Below are 24,130 nucleotides of genomic sequence, written 5' to 3'. Positions count from 1 at the left end.
GGCGGGCCCAAGGGCGGGTCCGCCGAGGTCCCGGGACGGGCGGGCCAGTGGGGTTCCGCCGAGCGTCCCGGGACCGGGCCGGTGGGCCAGGGTGTCCGCCGAGCGTCCCGGGACGTGCGGGGGCAGTCGTCCGCCGAGCGGGTCCCGGGACGGGCCCGGGCCAGGTGTCCGCCGAGGCGTCCCGGGACGGCGGCAGGTGGTCCGCCGCGCGTCCCGGGCGGGCGTGCCAAGGCGTCCGCCCGCGGTCCCGGGACGGGCCAGGGCAGGTTGGTCCGGGCTGACGTCCCGGGACGGGCGGGCAGGAGTCCGCGGAGGCGTTCCAGGGACGGGCGGGCAGGCGTCCAGCCGCCCGGAGGGTACCGCCCGGACGGGCGGTTGCCCGGGCGGTCCGGGCCCGGGAGTCGGGCCCGGGAGGATGGGCGGGGCGGGCCTCCGCCGGGAAGGGTCCCACGGGACGGGCGGGGCCGCTTCCCTGGTGAAGATAGGGAATATAATTTGTTTTTTGGTGTGGGTTAGGGTAATGTCCAGGACCGCGCCCAGGGCCGTCCGCGTAACCGGGAGGGCGGGCGGGGCGTCCGCCCGGGAGCGTCCCGGGAACCGGGCGGGCGGGCCTCCGCCGCGTCCCCGGGACGGGCGGGCGTGCGTCGCCGCGGGTCCCGGACGGGCGGGCGGGCGTCCGCCCGAGCGTCCCGGCGGGCGGGCGGCGTCCCGACGAGCGTACGCGGGACGGGCGGGCGGGCGTCCGCCGAGCGTCCGGGACGTGCGGGCAGGCGTCCGCCGCGGGCCCGGGACGGGCGGCAGGCGTCCGCCGGCGTCCGGGACGGGGCGGGCGCGCCTCCGCGAGGCGTCCCCCGGGACCGGGCGGGCGGGCCTCGCCGACGTCCCTGGACGGGCGGGCGGGCCTCCGCCACGGCCTGGGACGGGCGGCGGGGCGTCCGCCGAGCGTCCCGGGACGGGCCGGGCGGGCGTCCGCCGCGGTCCCCCGTGACGGCGGCGGGCGTCCGCCGCGGGTCCCGGGACGGGCGGCGGGCGTCCGCCGACGGCCCGGGACGGGCGGGCGGGCGTCCGCCAAACTAGCGTCCCGGGACGGGCGGGCGGGCGGGCGTCCCCGCCGAGTCCCGGGACGGGCGGCGCGTCCGCCCGCGTGTCGGGACCCGGGGAGGGTCGGGGCGGGCGTCCGCCGCCGTCCGGGACGGCGGGGGCGGGCGTCCGCCGAGCGTCGGGACGGGCCGCGGGTGGGCGTCCGCCGAGCGGGTCGGGACGGGCGGGCGGGACGTCCCGCCGAGCGTCCCCGGGACTGGGCTTGCGGGCGTCCGCCGAGCGTCCCCGGGACGGGCGGGCGGGCGTCCCGCCGAGCGTCCCGGGACGGCGGGCGGCGTCCGCCGACGTCCCGGACGGGCGGGCAGGCGTCCGCCGCGGGTCCCGGGACGGGCGGGCGGGCTCAGCCCGCGGGTCCCGGGACGGGCCGATAGGCGGGTCCCGGGCGTCGTCCCTGGGACAGGCGGGCAGGGCGTACCGCCGGGAGCGTCCCGGACGGGCGGTCAGGCGTCCGCCGACGTCCCGGGACGGGCGGCAGGGCTTTCCGCCGAGCGTCCCACGGATGGGCGGGCAGCGTCCGCCGGACGTCCCAGGACAGGCCGGGTGGGCAGCGTGCCGCCCACGAGCATCCCGGGACGGGCGGGCAGGCGTCCGCCCCGCGGGTCCCGGGACGTGCGGGGCAGGCGTCCGCCAACGGGTCCCGGGACGGGCGGGTGCAGGAGTCCGCTGAGCGTTCCGGGACGGGCGGGCAGGCGTCCGCCGCGGGTCCCGGGACGGGCGGGCAGGCGTCCGCCGAGCGTCCGGACGGGGCGGGCAGGCGTCCGGCGAGCTTCCAGGACGGGTGGGGGGCAGCGTCCACGCGCGTCGGTCCCCCCCCCCGGGGCGGCGGGCAGGCGTCCGCCGATCGTCCCGGGGACAGGCTGGCAGGCGTCCGCCGACCGGCCCCGGGGGAAGAAAGGCCCGGAAAACGGGCGGGCAGGCTTCCGCCCCCGAGCGTCCCAACCCGGGATGGGGGGTTCGGGGGGCAGGCGTCCGCCGAGCGTCCTGGACGGGCGGGCAGGCGTCCGCCGAGCGTCCCAGTACAGGCGGGCAGGCGTCCGCCGAGCATCCCGGGACGGGCGGGCGGCGTCCGCCGCGGTGGACCCGGGACGGGCGGCAGGCGTCCGCCACGGGTCCCGGGACGGCGGGCGGGCAGGCGTCCGCCGAGCGTCCCGGGACGGGCGGGCAGGCGTCCGCATGCGGGTCCCGGACGGGCGGGCAGGCGTCGCTGCGGGTCCCGGGACGGGCGGAGGGCAGGCGTCGCCGAGCGTCCCGGGACGGGCGGGGCAGGCGTCCGCCAAGCGTCCCGGGACGGGCGGGAAGGCTTCCGCTGAGCGTCCCAAGGGACGGGTGGGCAGGCGTCCGCCGCGGGTCCCGGGACGGGCGGGCAGGGCGTCCGCCGAGCGTCCCCGGGACGGCGGGCAGGCGTCGCCGAGCGTCCCGGGACGGGCGGGCAGGCGTCCGCGAGCGTCCCGGGACGGGCGGGCAGCGTCCGCCAGCGTCCCGGGAGGGCGGGGCAGGCGTCCGCCGAGTGTCCCGGGACGGGCGGGCAGGCGTCCGCCGAGTGTCCCGGACGGGCGGGCAGGTGTCCGCCGCGGGTCGGGACGGGCAGGCGTCCACCGAGCGTTCCGGGACGGGCGGGCAGCCGTCCGCTGAGCGTCCCGGGACGGGCGGGCAGGCGTCCACCATCCCGGGACGCTCGGCGGACGCCTGCTCGCCCGCCCGCCGTCCCGTCCCGGACGGGAGGGCAGGCATCTGCCGAGCCTCCGGGACGGGCGGCGGGCAGGCGTCCGCCGCGGGTCCCGGGACGGGCTGGGCAGCGTCCACCGCTGGTCCCGGGACGGGCGGGCAGCGTCCGCCGAGCGTCCTGGGACGGGCGGGCAGGCGTCCGCTGAGCGTCCCGGGACGGGCGGGCAGGCGTCCGCCCATCCCGGGACGCTCGGCGGATGCCTGCTCGCCCGCCCGCCCGTCCCGGGACGCTCGGCGGAAGCCTTCCCGCCTGTCCCGGGACGGCTCGGCGGACGCCTGCCCGCCCGTCCGGGACGCTCGGCGGACGCCTGACCGCCCGTCCCGAAAGGATAACCAGCAACGAGAGGTAAGAGAGTTGCCTGCTTGTTTAATTTGTTTAAACGAGTGTCATTTAGTCATAAAAGCTCAGCAAGAGATACCCTCTCAGATTGTTACATATTTGAATAATCTAGGAAATGTTTGTACTTTGACTAAGAGAAAGGTTGTGTCTCTCCTTTCAACCATCTTTGAGCCTTTGGGAATATTAACGCCTGTAACAATCAAGGGAAAACTATTTGTGAAGAAATTGTGGAAACTGAAAACTGACTGGGATAACGAACTGGTGATGTATTTAAAGAAAGAGTTCTATGAATTGTTAAACCAACTCAATTCTATTGAGGAGATCAAAGTCACTAGATCTTGTTTTAATGAAGGAACTTGTAGCTTACATGTATTTGTTGATGCCTCTCATGTGGCTTATGTAGCCTGTGCGTATGTTGTTAGCCTTGAGCACACAAGTCACTTGCTAATTAGTAGCCCCGAACCCTCTCTCATTATTCCCCGTCAAGAATTACTTTTTGACTATAGGCATGCGCCTAGCTGTTCATTTGTTAGAGATTTTTGTGGATAAATTTTCAGATTGTACTGTTTGGAGTGACTCCCAAGTAGCTTTAAGTTTGATATTTCATGAAAGATCTAAAGAAAAGTTTGTAATCAACAGAGTAAAGGAAATCAAGGACTTGAAGTCCAATCGCAACATCAGGTTGTTACGTATATGTTACGAGCGAGGATAATCCTGCTGATTTAGTTACACGAGGTATTTCAATGTCTCTTTTGAGTAAGTCAGGTTTGTGGTTTCATGGCCCGACCTGGATTGTTGACAAAACTAAGTTTCCAGAACAAGAGGATGTAGTTTACATAGAGTCTGTTAATGCAAATGAAATTATTGTAGAACCAGTTTTGAGAAACCCTGATGATGATGTACTTGTATTTAATTGTACTGAGTTCTCCTCATTGAAACACGCATTAAGGATTGTTGGTAAACTGATCTTGTTTGGGAGAAGAATATTTCCTGATAAATTCAGGGAAAGTAATAATTTACTTGTTTTAATCAGAATCATGCAGCGTCAAGCTTTTCCAACGTTATATTACGCGTTGACTAATGGGTTACAAACCAGTTCTGGTTCCCTCTGAGTTAAGGAATCTTATCAGACAATTAGGACTTTATGTTGATGTAACCGTGATTAGAGGTACACTTCGCGACCTTCAACCATAGATATAGCCATGCCTTCAACTATGGCAATGTTTGTTTACCATTCAACCATGTTGTACAATCGGTCTCGTCATAACAACCATCGTAAACATATATTATGTTTTGGTCGTGTTATGGCACGATTTTTATCTTTTTATCAGACAAAATGAAGAAAAATAGATGTTCATGAAACACATGGATCCTGATGAAACCCGACGTAAATTTACGGGTGTGAAAAACTTGGCACCTGAACAGGATACAATATGAACTCAACCGCAGCATTATGAACAATTCCTATTGCCGGCACCCTGTCACTTTATTTGGGTTATTCAGTATTGTCAAAGTTGCTACGGTAACTTCGTTCTTTAATGGTGTAATATTAACAGAAGCCCCTGGAATATTCTAGTTGGCATTGGGAAATACCTGTCTTATGCTGATGTGTCCTATTACTAGTAGTGCTACGACCCGGCAACACTTAGTAGTACCTATACGTATATAAAAGGTTCATGAACGAACGATGGGTTAGTTGTCTTCTAGTGTCAAGTAGTAACATGTAATAATCGACTTGGAGCTCACTGGTAACATTCTTCCAGAAGGCTTATCACATGTAAGTATGTAAAAATGGTGCAATAGTAGGAAGTATATCTAGGTAAATCAATTTTCTAGTTTTTGTTAGGTATGTATATACCTAAGCTATAGGGCTAGGTACGATAGGCCTGGCTCGTCCCGTGGTTTATGCTAGCAATAGGATATACCTAACTACTAGTAGTAGGCTACGTATAGTAACTAGCTACCTAGCCTATACCTAACAGTTAAACAAGTGTCAATTCATGCTTTGAATAAAAGTCACGTTTTAACTAGGATGTTGCCTAACTACTAGACTACAGGAAAGGTGTTATTTTATTATTAACCATTTAGTACTATTACCTACTTACTGCTGGACTTGAATACCTGCCTAGTACTATATATCTACCTATTGTTGTCCTGTTTTATTGTGCAAAACTAGTTTTAAACCATTCGGCTACCTAGGACATTACTGACTTAAAAATATAATTTTCATAATTTTGAACGTTCCTGACATTTGTTAGAAGCGAGGTATTTTTGTGATAGAAACATACCTACAAGTGAAATATAAGGACCTCAATACCATTGATAGCTCTCAGATTAAGTTAATTTTATGGAATTTTTTCAAACATCTTGCTCTAGGGTAAGGACCAGGTACCCTAGGTTAGGTTAGGGTAGGTCATTTGCTAACTAAACCAATGTAAGAAAAATTCAAATAGCTACCACAAATACAGTCACATGAAAATTATATTTTCAAGTCCAAAATATGATACCTAATGGTCTCTTGTAGAATTTGACCACAAACAACAAACCTTTGCCAGGGAGTGTCTCTCTCTCCTCTCTCTCTCTCGTTCCTCTCTCTCTCTCTCTCTCTCTCTCTCTCTCTCTCTCTCTCTCTCTCTCTCTCTCTCTCTCTCTCTCATAATAATACAGAGGTTACTTGGCCTATTTACACAGCAGAGTTGTTTGGAGAATGTCATTTAATTCATATCCTCTCCCTGACTATTTATTTGCAACTGATGTTTCAGTGTATGCATTTTTCAAAACTCGTAAAAGTTACATTTTTAAAATATGCTTCAAAATAAGCTAGTAAATTAAGAAAAACATTCTTCAAATGGAAGCACACCATTATTGTTATAGATTAGGTGATAAGACTAGTGATTCATACTTTAAATCTCAGCGTTTGCCAAAACAATTTTCTCAAATGAGAACTGTTTCAGAATAAGAGTTGAAGAAGTTGGACAACTAAATGGGAGGAGGCCAAAGGGGCTGGGGAGAGGGGAAGAAAAGTACAAGGCAGAAAACATTGCAGCTGGGGCCAAAGAACCATTAGTATTGTCAACAATGTGTTTCATAAAGTGCACTTCAAGCCATAACCCCCATAGTGGGGAATATGAACTTTTATGTAGGCTAATAGGTTATTCTAAAGGGCATATCATTCAACTGTTCAGTAAATGTTTCTGCCCAGATGTTACTGTAACATTGTCAAGATATTCCACTGAATGATAGGCTAATACTAACATAAAATTTCTAGGGTCAGTTAAACTACACTGTACCTTGACTGCTCATGTAGAGATTTAAATGAAATTAACAAAGAAAAAAAAAATGATTGACCTGAAGGGGTAGATTCAGAGACTGAAATTAGGTGTGATTTCATTTGGAACAGAAGTGCCTGGGCCAGTTCTGATAGTTATTTTAAGTTAGAGTCCTATAGTTGAATAAGCCTTTGGCTTTCTAACAGCATTAGTGATTAGCTTCAATTTATATTGGATGTGGCATAAAGCTGAGTATTCTATATGTCCAGTAATTTACTTGTAGCCTGAATTCCGCAATTTTTTTACTCAACAGGTTTCGCATATGTGAGTGTTGTCAGATACTATGTCATGACAGCACTCACATATGCAAAAACTATTGAGTAAAACAACGTAATCCATTGTAACATGTTGATCAGGTTCAAGTCAGGTCACTTGATTTTGCCTGTTACAGAAATCAGTTAGCTAAGTGTATAGTAGGAAGCTTTATGATTTTATGAATATTTTACTTGATGAATTAGAATGTATTGACTGATTAATGACAGTGTAGTAGTAACAGCAATCCTACATGGCAGAATTCAGTACCAGAATGCAAGTGGGTCAGTTAATTTTTATAAATAGTATCTGAAATCAAGGCATTGTAGAAAGTTTTGCTAGTGTAAGTTTTAAAAAATGTTTTAATTAATCAATAATTGATTGTGAATAATCATGGATTCTTGTATAAAGGTTGGCTTTAGAATTATAGGACCTTTTACAGGTATGTTATGGATACTAACATACATTTCTTTAACATATCCACTTGATATTAAGTTTTGTTTTATATTAAATTAATCAGGTGCAGAACATATCAGAAAAATGGTCGCAAGAAATTGGATGCAACATCACCCAGCCTTAGTAGCTGGCACTCTTCTAGGAGGAGCTTGTGCTGGGGCAGTATTTTACCATCGAAAAGCCATAGGGAAGATGGTTTGTTCTTGGAGGCTGTTGCGATCTGTTTTGACAAGAAATAGGAGCATCCATGTCATCACCTCTAAGGAAGCTTGGAATGATGTCGAACCACTTCTGCTAAGGTACCAATTTCGGCAGAAGTTCACGTTGCAGTCAAAATGTATAGGTACTCAGTTTTTTTCTGTGGTCTGAATAATTTTTTTTTTTGTATATCCTGTAGTATGTACCTACAACTTAGACCATCCATGCAAAACCGTCTTCCAAAGGAATACGTATACTGTATATTTTGCTGCCTTCCTGTTTTGGTTGGATGAAATTCTGTGATTTTTAGTGTGTTGCTTTGAATGTACTTCAGTGCTATAACAAAGTAAAAATAATAATGATAATACAGTAGTACTGTACTTGAGTCTGTAGTTTATTTATTTTATTGGTTTGAGACTTTAGTCAGGATTCTTTATCTTTTAGATAATTTACCATTCTTGCATCTTTATTCCAGTGAAGCAGAGCGTGAGGGTGCTGTAGGATTTGATTGTGAATGGGTCCATATTCGAGGGAGGCGTCGTCCTGTTGCACTATTGCAGGTGGCTACATGTTCTGGCCTGTGTGTGTTGGTGCGACTGTCTCACTTAAAATCCAGTATTCCAGACTCTCTGAAGGTAAAAAAAAGTCTATGCTTGTTTACTTAAGTGTGTCAGGATTAGGTATGAAGAGTTGGCAGTTATGTCATTGAATTTTAAGTACGTAGACAGTAAAATTATTTTCCTCAGCTTGAAGTTGTTTAGAATTGTGAATATGTAGGCCATTGTAAATGCACATGGTTAACCAATTGGTGACTTGAGATTTTGTAGTCTTGTTATTAAACAACAAGTCTCTGAAATGTAACATTTTTCATTAATGTTGTTTGAATATGCTTGTCGGTAGAGTGTGGGCAAAAAGAAAAATCTATGTGGCTACTTCATTGTTCATAAATAAATTGACACTATAAGCATTTAAAATCTATTGCAGTATCATTTTTGCCATTTATGGTACTACTATTATCATCTGGTTCTGCATATAGTTTCGTTACACTAATTGGTGACTGTATCCCAAGAATCCAAATATGTATAGCCCCTTGTTTATGTATGTTTTTATATTTATTAATTCTTCTTTGAGAGTTTACTCAAGTTCATGGACTTGGCATTTTTTCTTAAAAATGCAGGTTTTCATTGAAATGATAATCATGGCGTTCTAACCATTATGCTTCAGATTTTTCTTGTTCCAACATTTGTATTTCATTCAATGAATCCAATGGACCAGTTTTGTCGAAGTAACTAAAAATGAAAATTTGATATGGTAATCCGATGAAAATAGTAATGATAATGATAAGACAAAACCACTTGTTTTTTAATATGACACTACCTGATTACAATCTGATGCCATGTGTGGTTGAATTGATATATTATTGGCCTGGTAATTTACAGTTCAGCATTTAAGCTCCCTGAAGGAGGTTGGTTTTATCATGTATTTTCAGGCAAAATTGCCTGCTTATGGTGATGATAATTTTGTTAGTGTTTTATGAATACAGATTTCCCACATCTCTCTTCCTATGTCATTATATTGTCAGGGATTGGTGAAAAGGTCTTACAATGGCCTAATACTTCACTGTTTCATTTCTTTTGGGTCTGTGGATGTCTTGTATCTTTGTTTTATGTAAATACAGTTTAATGTAGCAGCACATATTTACAAGTTTGCCCCATTGAGTGAAAATGTGTAAAGAAAGGCAAAGGTCAGCAGCTTTGAAAATTAATGGATCAAGTTAAAAATGTTAACTGATAAGCCTTTGAGTGACATGCATCATGCTTCACCAGTGTCAAGAGTGAGCAGCATAAGTGGTGTAGGCCTTCTTCAAACTCTTCTCTTGCAGTTGTCTACCTCTGATGATGTACTCTTGGTTTCATCATCTGTTGTTCTTGCAGTGTCTGTCTTCACTCCTCTTGTTTGAGTGTGCTGCTCCTGCAGTGCCTCTCTTTATTGGATTTTGTTTCACCTCGGTGAAGATTTCCTCGTTAGGCTTTAGATGAAGGTTTCATTTTGCTCCAAAACCACTTCTTTGTTGCTGTTATTCCTCCATAATGGTGTTGATCATGCCCGTGTGACTTGCTGCTCTACCCATTTATATTGTGAGATTGTTGCCATAGTTAATACCCCCTCCTGCCTGACTGTCTATTCAAAGCACCCACCCCTTTGGATTTGGTTCCTTCTGCTCTATGCAAGTCCTTTTGTATATGTGGCAGACTCATTTTGTTGTGATTTTGCCTACTTTCTTGTCTGCTAATATGCACTCTGGAGCTTCCAGCTGCTACTGTGTACTCAGTGACTCATATGTACATACTCAACTTTGTCTGATTACGTGACTGGACTGATTTATTGGGAGGCTTCTTCTTTCAAATTACCTTTATTTTTGAGGTTCTTGGTCATTTTGCACAAAATAAGGCTATGCATTACAGTTAATTGGTCTTGTATTAAAACTTGTAGTATTATGAAACTTCACATTTAATGTAAGCTCTTGCCCCTTTTCAAGAAGTTTTTAGATTAAGTTTAGTGATCAGCTGATACCCTGGGTGTTTACCACTATACGTACAGTACATTGATGTGGGGTCAAAACTAAGTGCATTGTGCTTGTTGAAGTTGATATCTATCTTGTAATTCATCTTGATGCTTTTATATCTTAAACGTAGTACTATATATGATAAATTTGCACATGGAAGGAGACACTTGGAATGCAATTTTTTAATGGCTTAGTAGTATAGAAAGGTTTATTGAGGTCAGTTGGTTTTTCTGTGGAATAATTAATAAAAAAATATTTTTTAGACGATATTTTTTAATCAAATTGCTTTTCATTAAAATAGTTTGATAATCCAGCATTAATATTCACCTGTTATTTTTCCTAGGCCTTTTTGGAAAATGAAGCTATCCTGAAAGTTGGTGTTGGACCCTTAGAAGATAGCAGTTATCTAAGTGCAGATTACAATTTAATGGTATGTATTACCACCTCGCTGTATGTATGCTGTTGAGTTATAAGTGGTTGTTTTAAGTTCCCAGTAATTTTATTAAGACCATTTTCTTTTTCAAGCATGTCTTCAGATAATAGAATATTGAAATGTATTTAATTCTTGAGTTTTGTAATGATTTTTAATTTTTTTAAGAAATAGTATGTATGTACTTCTATGTAGAGCACTTTGGTGAGAAAATTGTGCTTCAATATTAGTGGGAAAAGAACCAGATTCAATTTTTTTAATTAAAATTCTGGAGTTACCCATTGTCTAAGGCCAATGACAAATTTTTGGAAGCCAGTTGCTGCTATTAATAGTGGCTGAAGTGTGTTTCCATATTTTATTTGTAATCAACAAATATCTCCTGTTGTAGAATTTGTGTTCATAAAAAAGATATGAACAGAATCTAGTGAACCTGTTAGTGTGGAAATACTTTATGAAGGTCTGTAATGATGTTTGTATCATTACTATTTGTATAGTTGGTATATCTTTTATCATAACCAATAGTAAAGAGTGTAGTTAAATTTCTTAGTGATCTTATCCCACTTGCTTTATGACCAATACTAATGTTTTTCAAAGCAATATGTGATCGAATACCTTCTAGATCAGTTCTTCTAGATCACTTGGAATATGCAAAAAAAGAAAAAAAAAAAACTTTGTTAGTATATTTTGAAATTTTAAAAGTATCATGGGGATGGGAAAGATTGTTAATGCTGTTGTACCAATACTGGAGATTTTAAGTTAAATTCATCAATGAAGTTGATGGCATCCACAAAGGCTTCATATCTGAACACATTAGGAAATTGTACTGCATACTTGCCTTGACTTGATGCTACTGTCTGAGTTCCATCAACTCCTTTCGTGTGAGTGGCTCTCTGTGATTCTTAAGTAGCTTGGCAAAATCCTTTGTCCACCTGGTCAAACCAAACCTCATGTGACAACCTCACAATTTCTTTTAGAATTCTGTTTACAGAATAGAACCCATAAAGTCATGGATACATTTGCTGTTAAAAGCTAGACTTTGTCCCAAACATCAGCAATGTAGTCAGTCATGACCTTAAAATTCCTGACTGTCTGCTCTGGTTTATTAGCTCCTCCAGTGGTTCCTGACTGCCTGACCAGTTTTTTAAGTTGCTCCATTACTCCCTGACTCTCCTCTCAGGTTTAAATTGAAGAAGTAGACCAAATTTACTTTCATGCTGCTGATAGTAGTCCTTACTGTAGCAGTCCTGCTTCTGGATGTCCAGAAACATTTTTTCAGTCTCCTCATTGGCATTTGCAGGTTTTCCAGATGTCATTAAGAGGTGTTCATTGTTTGGCTTCTTCAAGCCCTCATACCACCCATAACTTGCAAGAATGTTACTTTTCATCAACTAGTATGGATTCCAACCCAGTCCTTCAGAGCAGTAGATAAGTCCCTTGTTTTTATATGTATTGGATTACATGTGAGCCTGACTATCCTGAACCCTTATGAAAAAGACTTGCCATCTCTTGGCAACCAAGGACGGCATGGTCAGACCTGTGGACACATGGTTTGCCTTGCTGAAAGACTGTAAGCACTTGACAGGGCTACTATCAATGCTTTTGATTGGGTGAGTGAAGTACCCTTAGCAGCTTCACCACACAATTGCTGGCTGTTTGAGAGAAACATTTAAGATGTAACAAAACATTTGAAACACTAAATTTACACTATGTCAATAAAGTCAAAGAGTAATGTACTCTAAGTCATTATTCAGACTTCACTTGAAGATACTTGCTGCATTCAAATATTCAAAACTTGTCAGTACGTTTTCTTGGCACAAAGACTGGAATGTGACAAGGCAGTAACATCATCTCGGATCACTGGATAGAGACTGATACCACTCTTGAGATAACACATAGCGTGTGCATTAGGCATACAAAACATTGTGTTGCAGTTCAGCATTTATCCCAGTGGAACGATGCTTATGCTACCTGGTAAGTCCTTGGTTTTCATAAGTTGTAACAACAAAGATTGTTGTATGACATTTAAGATCATACAGCATTTAATTTTTATTGTTCATTTTTGTGTTGTGAGTATTGTTTAGTCCGAAAATGATTAATCAAACAATAGTATTGACTCCCTTGAATCACTTGCGTCTATGGCAGTTTTAGTGAGTGAGTGGTGTCCTCTGCTACTTTTGTTGCTCCTGGGATCATTCCAAAATGTGTCTGAAATTCTGTATCAGAGCTGGGTGTTAATATACAGAGAGAGAGAGAGAGAGAGAGAGAGAGAGAGAGAGAGAGAGGAGAGAGAGAGAGAGAGAGAGAGAGAGAGAGAGGAGAGAGAGAGAGAGAAGAGAGAAGAGGTAGATGTAAAAAAAGCTCAGCTTAAACAAATCACCAAATTAGGTAAAGGCCCATTTCTGTGAAAATTGCATATTTTATGAGGAACAGGCCCCCGGCACACTAAATGTACAGTTTGTTCATGAAACTTACCTGTCAGATATATATATAGCTGTATTTCTGACGTCCGACAGAATTTCAAAACTCGCGGCACACGTAGTGGGGCGGCCAGGTGGTAGTACCCATTCCCGCCGCTGGGAGGCGGATATCAGGAACCATTCCCATTTTCTGTTCATATTTTTTCTGTCGCCAGTGCTGCAAACAACTGTTTACAGTACCTCCGTCTAGGATTTTTGATTTATCTCGCTTAATATTATCTGGATTGACTTTTGGTATCGACTTCTGGATTGTTGGATTGGCATGCGTAATAGTGGATTGGTTTTTTATTTTGGATTGGCTTTTCTGTGTACATGATGTCGGGATCAAGTACTGGAAATTCAGAGTGTGTGTGAGGAGTGAATGTAAGGTGAGGCTTCTTAAACCTTCAGTTGATCCTCACACAGTTTGTATGGATTGCAGGGGGCATGTTTGCTTGGTTGATGATCGGTGCAATGAATGCAAGGATTTGGATGATGATATAAGGAAGATGTATGAGACCTATCGACATAATTGGAGCGCGATAAGAGTCAGGAGGTCTTCCTCCAAGGGCAGTTCTACGAAAGGTAAGGAAAGTAACATTTCTCCTCCTCTAACACCAGTCGATTTTGCTCACCTAATCCTGTGTTTTGTTGCCTTCGGGCCCCAGTGCTGTGTCTGGAGAAGGTAACACCCTTTCTCTGATTCTTGAGTCGATTCGCGCTCTCGAATCGAAAGTTTTGGCCCTAGAACTGGCCCTGTGAAAGTTTGTGTTAGTGCCCCTAGTGTTGTGGAGGGGGCGTCAGATCGGCCCCCATAATGCCTCTAGGCCTAGACCTCTATCGGACTCCCAGGACTCAGGGAGTGGGTATGTCGAAAGCCGCAAGAGGGTTACGGGGGCTCCCCACCGATCTGGCGTCCCTTCGGCAGGCCTTGTTGCTAAATCCCAGGCTGCCAAGGAGCGCGCACGAGCGCGTGTCCTGAAGGATTGCTTTTCGTCCTCCGAAGCGTCCTCCCGCGCAAGGGGTGGAGCGCTCAGAGAGACTCGCGTCCGTTGAAAAGGACCTTTCGCTTTGAGGACGCTTCACGACCTATGTCTCCGCTTTCGTCAGAGGATGCTTATGACGCCTTTCCTCCTCAGAAGAGAGGGAAGGGTTTCTACCGACGAGGACGTTGGTTTCCACGCACAGGCGTGTTCACCTGAGAGGGCGGAGATAGCTGTACCTGCTAGAAGGAAGGAGGCGTCCCCTCGCCCCTCGCCTTCTCGCAGGCTCAGTCCTGCCCCTTCTTCTGCTCCTTCGTCACCTACGAAGGATATCCTAGTGTCCCTTCAGGACCAGATTACGTCGCTGATGGCTCAGAGGACTCGCCAGCAGCAGTCGAGTCCTAAGCGTAGGAAGGACGTTGGGCTGCCCGTCAAGAGGACGAAGCAGTCTCATTCTCTCTCGTCTCTTTCGTCTCTCTCTCCACCTCCGGATCGTCACCGTTCTCGTTCTCCGAGTAGATCTTTCGCTCTCTCAGTAGAGGACGCTCGCAGGACGCTCGGCGTTCGAAGCAGGACGCTTTGCGCTCTCGGCAGGGAGCTGTGAGGACGCTCGGCAGGACGCTCGGCGTTCTAAGCAGGACGCTTTGCGCTCTCGTCAAGGAGCTGTTGAGGACGCTCGGCAGGACGCTCGGCGTTCGAAGCAGGACGCTTTGAGTTATCGACAGGACGCCTTTGAGGACGCTCGTCAGGACGCTCGCCGTTCGAAGCAGGACGCTTTTCGAGCGAGGCAGAGACGCTTTTGATGGACGCTCAGTTCCAGGCAGGGACGCTTACTTGGCTAAGCAGGACGCTTTTGGCGCCTCCTCCGTCAGGAAGCTCGCGGCTTCCTCTCGTAGGGACGTGTCTGTTAAGACAGTTCCCGTTGCTTCTAAGGACGCTCCTCTTTCACAAGATGTCCGTCCTTCTAAGGATTGTCGTAAGGGCGATTCCGTACTGTAGCGGGTACTTCCAACCAACGGAAGTCATTGTTCAGGATTGAGACTGCTGACGTACGCCCTCTCCTGATGGACGTTCTCCAGTTCCTCTTAGGGAGGAAGGGGGGAACTTAGTAGTCCAGGGAGTTCCGTCGAAGAAGAACCTCCGGTAGCTTCAGCTGTCTCGGACTATCAAAGGTTCTTGTCAGGCTGTTACGTTCATCCTTCGGGGAGAAGTTCCAGCCGGCAGCCCCTAGGTCCTCCTCCCTCTCAACTTTCGTCTTCCAAGACCGTTAAGACCCCTGAGTTCGTCGAGATGAAGACATCGCTGTCGACCAAGAGGGCTTTTAAGAAGCTTCAAGATTTTATGTCTCGAAGGAAGGATCAGGCAAGACCACTTTCGCCTTCCTCCCTCTAGGACGCGCCGGAAAGGAGGAATTGGTATGAAACCAAAAGGAGGACGTGGGAGTAAAGGTTCCTTCGTCCGCTCTGGGTGACTTCTCCAGTTTAGTGGGACGCTCAGAGGAGGTCTCTCTTATCGTCTGCTAAGGTGTCCTGGACTCCTGTGGAGACGGACCACCACTGAAGGGACTGCTTCGCACCTTAAATGTCTTTAATTTCTTAGACTGGTGTCTGGGAGTTTTAGACCTTCAGTCTAGAAGTCCTGATTCTCTCAGTCTGGGGGAGCTGTCCAGCGTGTTGTCATGTATGGACAAGGCCGTCAGGGATGGTTCGGAGGAGCTAGTTTCTCATTTTGGAACTGCTTTCCTGAAGAAAAGAGCTCTTCTATGCAATTTTACCGCTAAGTCGGTCTCTCCCGCTCAGAAAGCGGAATTGCTCTTTGCGCCTCTTTCGGACCATCTCTTCCCCCAGGCTATGGTAAAGGATCTTGCAACGAGTTTGCAAGAGAAGGCGACCCAGGACCTCTTGGTACAGTCTTCAAGACGTCCAGCAGTTCCTTCCACTTCGGCATTCAGTAAACCCCCGAAGAAAGTCAAACCCTTTCGCGGGGCACCCCCCTCGAGAGCAGCTCCTCGAGGGAGAGGTTTTTTCGAGAGGAAGAGCTTCATTCAAACCCAAAACCACCAAATGAAGATCTCGTCCTTCAGACGCCAGTCGGGGCCAGACTGAAATTCTTTGCGGAGGCATGGAGGCAGAGAGGGGCGGATCCTTGGACTCTCAAGATAGTAGAGCAGGGGTACAAGATCCCCTTTTTACATCCTCCTCCTTTAACATCAACTCCCAGAGACCTCTCTCCATCTTATCAGGGAGAGAAGAAAAGTATTCTTTTCGATCTGTTAGACCAGATGGTCGAAAAAAGAGCGGTGGAACAAGTCTTGGACCTGGAGTCACCAGGCTTCTACAACAGGATTTTCCTAGTGCCGAAGCAGTCGTCAGGTTGGCGCCCAGTCCTGGATGTGAGCAGGCTCAATCTTTTTGTAGAAAAGATCAAATTCAAAATGGATGACGCCTCAGTCGGTGCTGGGAGCCTTGAGACCTGGCGACTGGATGGTGTCTCTGGACCTGCAGGACGCGTACTTCCACGTCCCCGTCCACCCTCTTTCAAGGAAGTACCTGAGATTCGTCTTAGACAACAGGGTTTGGCAATTCAGAGCCCTTTGTTTCGGTCTCAGCACGGCCCCGATGGTTTTCACAATGATAATGAGGAATGTAGCGAAGTGGCTCCATTCGTCAGGGATCAGGATATCCCTCTACCTCGACGATTGGCTGATCAGAGCGTCGTCGAGGCAGAAGTGTCTGAAGACCTTCAGTTTACGTTAGCCCTAGCAAAGTCTCTGGGTCTTTTGGTCAACTCCGAAAAGTCGCATCTGACCCCGACACAGTCCATCGTGTATCTGGGGATTCAGATGGATTCAGTGGCTTTTCGGGCGTTTCCATCCCAGGAACGTCAGCGACTGGGGTTAGAGAAAGTCGCAGCCTTCCTAGAGAGAGAAGCTTGTTCGGTGACGGGGAGTGGGTATGATGTTCTGCTGGGCGACCATTCCTCGTACGAGGAAAAGTTTTGTCTCGTTACTGGTGGGATAAGACTGCACCTCAGGCCTCTTCAATTTTTCCTTGCGGAAGAATGGACGTCGAAAGAAAGGGACCACGTCGAAAGAGGACCTGAATGCGATCCTAAGGATCTCCAACAAGGTAAAAGTCCACTTAAGATGGTGGCTCGACCCTCAGAAGTTACGAGAGGGCTTCTCCTTAAATCTTCTGAGCCCCGACCTAGTGTTGTTCTCAGACGCTTCCATTTCCGGTTTGGGGAGCAACACTAGGGGGGGAGGAAGTGTCAGGCTCCTGGAGAGGGGAACAGGTAGCCTGGCACATCAATGTAAAGGAACTGGCAGCGATATTCCTGTCGCTGCAGTTCTTCGAAGACAAACCTGTCAAGCAAGGTTGTTCAAGTCAACTCAGACAGTACCACAGCCCTTGCGTATCTAAAGAATCAGGGAGGAACTCACTCCAGATCCGTTTTTTTCTTCTATGCGAAGGAAGTTCTGCTATGGGCAGACGCAAGGCGCATCAAGATCCTGACAAGATTCGTGGCAGGGGTTCAGAATGTCAGGGCGGACCTTCTCAGTCGACGAAATCAGATTCTACCAACAGAATGGACCTTGCACCAGGAAGTCTGTCAACAATTATGGACATTGTGGGGACGTCCTCTAGTAGACCTGTTCGCTACATCGAGGACGAAGAGGCTTCCTCTGTATTGCTCCCCGGTTCTGGATCCAGTGGACGCGTTGCTCTGGAACTGGACAGACCTGGATCTTTACGCCTTTCCCCCATTCAAGATCATGGGGGAGGTAATGAGGAAGTTCGCAGCTTCAGAAGGGACAAGGTTGACTCTGATTGCCCCAATGTGGCCAGCAAAGAGAGTGGTTCACAGAGGGTCATGACATTCCTTGTGGACTTCCCAGGAAACGTTGCCCCTGGAGGAGAGGATCTACTCAGACAGCCTCACTTCAAAAGGTTTCACCAAAACCTCTCTGCTCTGGCTCTGACTGCGTTCAGACTATCGAAAAGTTGGCCAGAGCGAGAGGCTTTTCAAAGGCAGCTGCGAGAGCAATCGCTAATGCTCGAAGAGCCTCTTCAAGAGCTGTCTACCAGTCTAAGTGGTCCTCCTTCAGGGCATGGTGCAAAAAGGAAGGAATTTCCTCTTCCACGACCTCTGTGAATCAGATAGCAGATTTCTTACTCTATCTAAGAAATGTGCAGAAATGGCAGTTCCTACAATCAAGGGTTATAGGAGTATGTTGTCTGCCGTTTTTTCGCCACAGAGGACTGGACCTCTCCGACAATAAGGATCTGCACGATCTCTTAAGGTCGTTCGAAACCACCAAGATTCCACAAGCAAGACCGCCCTCATGGAATCTCGATGTGTTTTGAAACATCTTATGCTAAGTCCCTTTGAGCCTTCCTCCATGAAGCTTGCTCTTAAGGGACTTGACGAGAAAAACGCTTTTCCTAGCTTCTCTGGCGACGGCGAAGAGAGTTAGTGAAATCCAAGCGTTCAGTAGCCTAGTGGGCTTCAAGGGGGACAACGCTGTCTGCTCGTTGAGCCCATCTTTCTTGGCTAAGAACGAGAACCTGTCTAATCCTTGGCCGAAGAGCTTTGAAATCAAAGGAATGTCGAGTCTCGTGGGTCAAGAACCAGAGAGAGCCCTGTGCCCTGTCAGGGCTCTCAAGTTCTATGTGAATAGGACTAAAGAGATAAGAGGTCCCTCAGGTAATCTCTGGTGCTCGGTGAAGAGACCAGATTTGCCGTTGTCGAAGAATGCTGTTGCTTTCTTCTTGAGGGACGTCATTAAAGAGGCTCATTCATCTTGCCAGAAGACTGATTTGAGCCTCTTTAAAGTGAAAGCTCACGAAGTCAGAGCCGTAGCTACTTCTCTTGCCTTCCAAAGGAATATGTCTATCAAAGATATTCTTGATAGCACCTTTTGGAGGAGCAATTCCGTATTCGCCTCACATTACCTCCGGGATGTGAGAACGATTTACGAGAACTGTAGTTCTTTGGGGCCTTACATTTCGGCAGACGTTTTGGGGGGCTGAAGGTAGCTCTCTCCCTATCCCTTAGCTTAGTTAGGTTAGTTTTTATTGTGTTTTTGGTTGATGGTGAGATCTTCTGTGGAAATCTCCCATTCCTTAGTGTTAATGTCAGGGGTTTTTTGGTTAGTTGGTCAGGTGGTGGTCGGTTGCTGTGTTACTGCCATATGTTGGCTAGATGGTCTTGTCACATTGTGGTCACGTCCCCGTTGACAGAGCATCCAGAGTGCACAGCACTACAGGTCCAAACCTGGCTGGCAACTCTGATAAAAGCATAAGCAGGCTTTAGTGACAGTAATCACAGAGTCTACTTTGCTATCAGGTAAGGAACCAAGAAGTAAATCTTTTATTTAATTTAAGTTTCCTAAAAATCCTATTCTGTCTCTACCCACATCCGAAGGTGGGATTCAGCTATATATATCTGACAGGTAAGTTTCATGAACAAAATGTTATTGTTATAATACAATTAAGTTTGTTCATACTTACCTGGCAGATATATATAATTAGAGTGCCCACCCTCCTCCCCTCAGGAGACAAGGGTCATGAATAAATATGAACAGAAAATGGGAATGGTTCCTGATATCGCCTCCCAGCGGCGGGAATGGGTACTACCACCTCCCCGGCCACCCCCCACTACAGTGTGCCGCGAGTTTTTGAAATTCTGTCGGACGTCAGAAATACAGCTATATATATATCTGCCAGGTAAGTATGAACAAACTTAATTGTATTATAACAATAACATATTTTATTGTTGTCTTTATAGTTTAATAAAAAGATACTGCTGTATTTGAATAACAGAAAGTAAGAACTTTTAAGCTAACCAAGAATAAGAGGGGCTGGAAAAATCAAGGAAAAAGACTGGTATTTTTAAAAAATAATTTCTCCACTCCAAAGTAGGTTGTTGGATGTGCCAATGTATTTTATATGCCTGCAAGTATGTAGTGTGATTTTTCTAGAATAAACTATGTATAAAAGCAGTTTGTAACTTTCCAGCCCTGCTAATTTCTCTAACCTAACAGATTGGACTGCACAGTAGCAGACTGCTGTGAGAGGTCTTGTTTTTCTTTAAACAGGGCCTGAAGTTACTTAGTAAATAAAGTTTATTTCTCTCTCTCTCTCTCTCTCTCTCTCTCTCCTCTCTCTCTCTCTCTCTCTCTCTCTCTCTCTATCTCTCTCTCTCTCTCTCTCTCTCTCTCTCTCTCTCTCGTCTCTCTCATCTCTCTCTCTCTCTCTCTCTCTCTCTCTCATCTCCTCTCTCCGTCTCAGTTTTGTCCAGGAAAGATTGTGGAAATTCTAGAAAAAGAATTGTTTGAGAGCAGATTTTATGTTTATAATTTTGTTTTATTGAATAGTGGAAAGAACCATGGATGCAAGGATTTATCATTGTACTGACTCTGATTCATAAGGTTTTTTTTTATGACAAGGACGAGGCTGTGTAGATCTACGTCATTTGTTGCTGCGTTGTCAAGAGTTGGATCAAGCAGATTGTGATGACGCCAATGTCAAGTCTGCAGGGGGTATGGGTTTAAATGCTTTGGCAGGAAGGTATTTAGGACGCACCTTGGATAAAGACTGGAGAGTGAGAGCAAGTGATTGGGAAGCTGATACCTTAACGAAACGCCAGGTAAGCAGTAGGGAAGAGATTTCTCAAATCATTTGGGCATTAAAATGGGATGAATAATTACAGGCTTGTGTGCAGCAGCAAATTAGTGGGGGTGCTACTTCCTAAAATTTTTAGGCATCTTAAAATTGCACATACACACACACACACCACACACACACACACACACACACACACACACACACACTACATATAAATTGTTCCTGTGCAGCTTGACCATTCATTTGAAAATGAGATCTATGCTTGTTTTATTTTGGACAAAAAGGTCAGTAACTTTCTTTTTGATTTCTAAATGACTGGTGAGGAAATTTTTCTTGGTTGAAATCATTGTAGTAAGTACATTATGCCTTTCCTAATTCATGGTCACACACTGATGCAAAACATAAACACAGAACTAAATGGGTGAGTGGCTCGTGCTTTTCTCCACTGTGGGCCCTGCCTCTTCCCTCCCCTCAGTCATGTGCACATGCACAGAACAACCAAACACTGCTTCACTGGAACTGTAAAGTACACATTTCCATACAAGCATTGCTGTAGTTTCATCTCAAATGAGATGAATGATGATGACCACTGACAATTGTGAATGATTTATCATAGTATGTATTAGATATGTACAAGTATTAAAGACAGAAAAACCAAGTTACGCTGTACATTTTTAATAAATTTTGAATGAAAATGGGTGGTGCTACAGTTCCACAGTGCCTATACACAAGCCGCCCCTGCTTGTGTGTAAATTTATCATAGTATTTTGCTATCTACAATTAAAATATCACTGATTTTTTCCAAGGGTAGAGGACAAATATCACAATATTCAGTCCTTGGCAATATATAGCATTAATATATTTACCACCATTTATAAATCTACAGTGAACAGGATGTCACAGAAAATTATGAATACCTATAGATTTTCCTCAAGAACTTTAGTAGGTTCTTATCTATTTGCAATTTATACTTTAGTTTCCAATACACTGCAGTGCAGTGCGTATAGTTTTTGTGAGGAATGCACATTGCCATTGAATGACTAAAATCATCTATGATTCTCCCAAAATTATTGCCATCTCTTTTGGATTTGTGTGCTGCTGGATAAACTTGAACCAGTTCTTTGAAGATATACAGTCGACCCCTGTTATTTGTTGACTCACGATTTGTGGACTTGCCTATTCATAGGTTTTCCTGTGGAACATATATACACATTATTTGCTGAAAATTTGACTATTTGCTGTATTTTTCACTTGAAATATTCACAAATTACTGTTTTCATATAATTTTCATGACAAAATGCACTATTCATACACAACAAATGGCCTCCTCCCAACCCTATTGACCTCACAATTAATTTTTCAAACTAACAAAAAGTGAGGTAGTTAAACCAGCCCGAGAAGAGCCGTTGTTAGGCTCAGAGGTCTGGATAAACTAATCCTTTATAATAATAATAATAATACTTTAGGACCTGAGGATGCCTGTAGCACGTGTGTTACTCCGAGGGTTTTATTTTGTTTGTTGACTAGGAGTCTGATGTGGGACATTTAAAGACCATGTATAAGCAATGGATTTGTGTGAAAATTACGTATATATGTTTTAATTCATTAATAAACTTGTTTGATACCAAATAATCTTCATTGCAATTACAGATATTCAAGGTTTCCTGTTAACAAATTGTCAGTTTGTTGGGCTATGAATAACTTTCATTACTGTATTTGTAAGAAATTTCTTGAGTATTTTTTATCAATAGTAGTTGTAATGTTGCTATTCATCACAAGCAGTGTTAATTCTAATTTACTTTTACAGGAAAATTATGCTGCTGAAGATGCTTTAGTAGGCATTCACATTCTGATGATGATGGTTGAAAAATTGTGGACCCCTGTTTCTCCAATAGTCTCTCTTTTACCTGGATCTTTGTGGAATCAACATTTAAGTAAACAGATCCTTCAGATTTGTCGTGACTACTGCGATGTTAAGTTTTCTTCTAAAAAGGACCAAGAATCAGGTAAGAAGTGTCATTTCAGTTTTAATCTTAGTATTACTGTGTCGAGTTCCAAGGAGTGTACTACAGTACCTAATTTCTCAGTCAGTACTGAGTATTCACTCTTCTCTTAATCATTGGAAACAGCTCTTAGACCATTCCAACTAAGGCACTGATTGAGCTGAAGAATAGCCTTTAGTGGAATTTTCCCTTGATTTTGCTCAAGCATAGCTTATAGAATTGTGAAGCAAACTATTGTGCAAATCAGACTGTGATAACTGGTTGTGTGATAACGTATTGTGAATATTTTCCTAATTTTGTAATTAAGTTATGTATGGTGCACAGCAGGAGAAACTGACACTTCATATTATCGTAGATACATACAAAACCCTAATTTTGTGCAATCCATTGCATCCTTTTTTTTTTTTTTTTTTTAAGGAACAGAAAGCAAAACCTATTGAAGAAGATAGTGATGATAGCAATAGTAACAACCTGCTTATTTACAAAGGAAGACCTTGCTTTTTCAGTTATAAACAAAGAGAGACAGGAGCCTGGAGGTTAAGGTGACTATATCTTTCAGGAATCATAAACTTCAAAGCAAAGTATCACATGCTCGTCATAAGTTGACTAAATCAGACTAAGATGTGATGGAAAATTTGGAGTATGGCTTTTCCAACTCAAATAAGTTACCTCTTCCTTTCTCCCTTACAAAAGTGGTACAGTATATAGATCCCATAATGATGTTTAGATATTTATTATTCAATGCTCTCTCTCTCTCTCCTCTCTCTCTCTCTCTCTCCTCTCTCTCTCGTCTCTCTCTCTTCTCTCTCTCTCCTCTCTCTCTCACTCTCTCCTCCTCTCTCTCTCTCATATTAACTGTCCAGTTTTCCAATGTGCTTTGTGTGTTGCATTGTAGGTGGTACAGTGCTTGAAGATCTTTGTACTGTATCATCTATTTGGCCCCGGATACCTTGCTTCTATTCAGATATCTTTCCTTATTCTGATTTCTTACTGTTGGGTGGATGTCCAACTTCTTTAACTCTATATTGCCACAGTTTTCACCACATTTTAGAACAAGCCTTTTGGGCTGAGCTTTTTAGATTAGAAATGTGACTCACTGTCTTGTTTAACTTATTTGTAATGATAAGTTGCCTCTAAACAAAGATATCTCTCTCCTTCTTCCTTAAGCCAGCAATATTCAGTATTATGTGAGGTACTTGGAACAACCCTTAAGAGCCGGCTAAAAAACATATGTAGCACCCCAGGCCAGGGAAACTTTGAGGTCGGCCAATTTAAAAAAAAAAACACTTCAATGGGAAAAGAAACTTATGGAAATGCACATGGTTTAAGAAAGAAATTCTTCTCCCTACTTTCCACGAGAAGTTGAAAAAGACTATTTACGACTCTTTGTGGGCCCTCTTTTATAAGACAGTTGTGAATTTTACCAAGTTATTATACATGTTTTTCTAATAATTTTATTTTATTTTGTAAAATTATAATTACAGATCATACAGTATCAAAACAGATAACTAAAGTCAGTAACAAATTCTGAGTATATTTGTTTGTAAATAATTACATAAATTTACTGAGATCGAAGATGCAGTAACTTTTTTGGATTATACGTACATGTTTTCTCTAATATTTTTTTTGCACTTTCTTTGCTTAATTACAACTGTAATTGCC

At 45.9% G+C, this 24,130-nt stretch overlaps 2 protein-coding genes across 2 annotated transcripts in view; one reads left to right on the top strand and one right to left on the bottom strand.

Moving 5' to 3' along the window:
- LOC135194981 (exonuclease 3'-5' domain-containing protein 2-like) overlaps positions 1 to 24,130 on the bottom strand; it is a 93,184-nt gene that overhangs the window by 47,011 nt on the left and 22,043 nt on the right. The gene's annotated exons all lie outside the window — the stretch shown is intronic.
- Positions 4,618 to 22,629, top strand: LOC135194979 (exonuclease 3'-5' domain-containing protein 2-like). The gene is made up of 6 exons (XM_064221232.1): positions 4,618 to 4,943; positions 7,268 to 7,502; positions 7,877 to 8,036; positions 10,311 to 10,400; positions 20,290 to 20,487; positions 22,273 to 22,629. The coding sequence occupies exons 2-6, from the start codon at positions 7,288 to 7,290 to the stop codon at positions 22,579 to 22,581; spliced, it is 972 nt and encodes a 323-aa protein (XP_064077302.1). The 5' UTR covers positions 4,618 to 4,943; positions 7,268 to 7,287; the 3' UTR covers positions 22,582 to 22,629.

Source organism: Macrobrachium nipponense, chromosome 15, assembly GCF_015104395.2.
Source record: "Macrobrachium nipponense isolate FS-2020 chromosome 15, ASM1510439v2, whole genome shotgun sequence".
In the NCBI taxonomy this organism is placed as follows: Eukaryota; Metazoa; Arthropoda; class Malacostraca; order Decapoda; family Palaemonidae; genus Macrobrachium; species Macrobrachium nipponense.
Note: the sequence above shows the minus strand (reverse complement) of the source record. Positions and strands in the feature narration are given on the sequence as shown.

Excerpts from the sequence above, each read along its gene's own strand:
- LOC135194979 (XM_064221232.1), top strand. The coding sequence starts at position 7,288 with ATGGTCGCAAGAAATTGGATGCAACATCACCCAGCCTTAGTAGCTGGC. Across the intron at positions 8,037-10,310 it reads GTATTCCAGACTCTCTGAAG|GCCTTTTTGGAAAATGAAGC; the intron begins GTAAAAAAAAGT and ends TATTTTTCCTAG. Across the intron at positions 10,401-20,289 it reads CAGATTACAATTTAATGGTA|CGAGGCTGTGTAGATCTACG; the intron begins TGTATTACCACC and ends TTATGACAAGGA.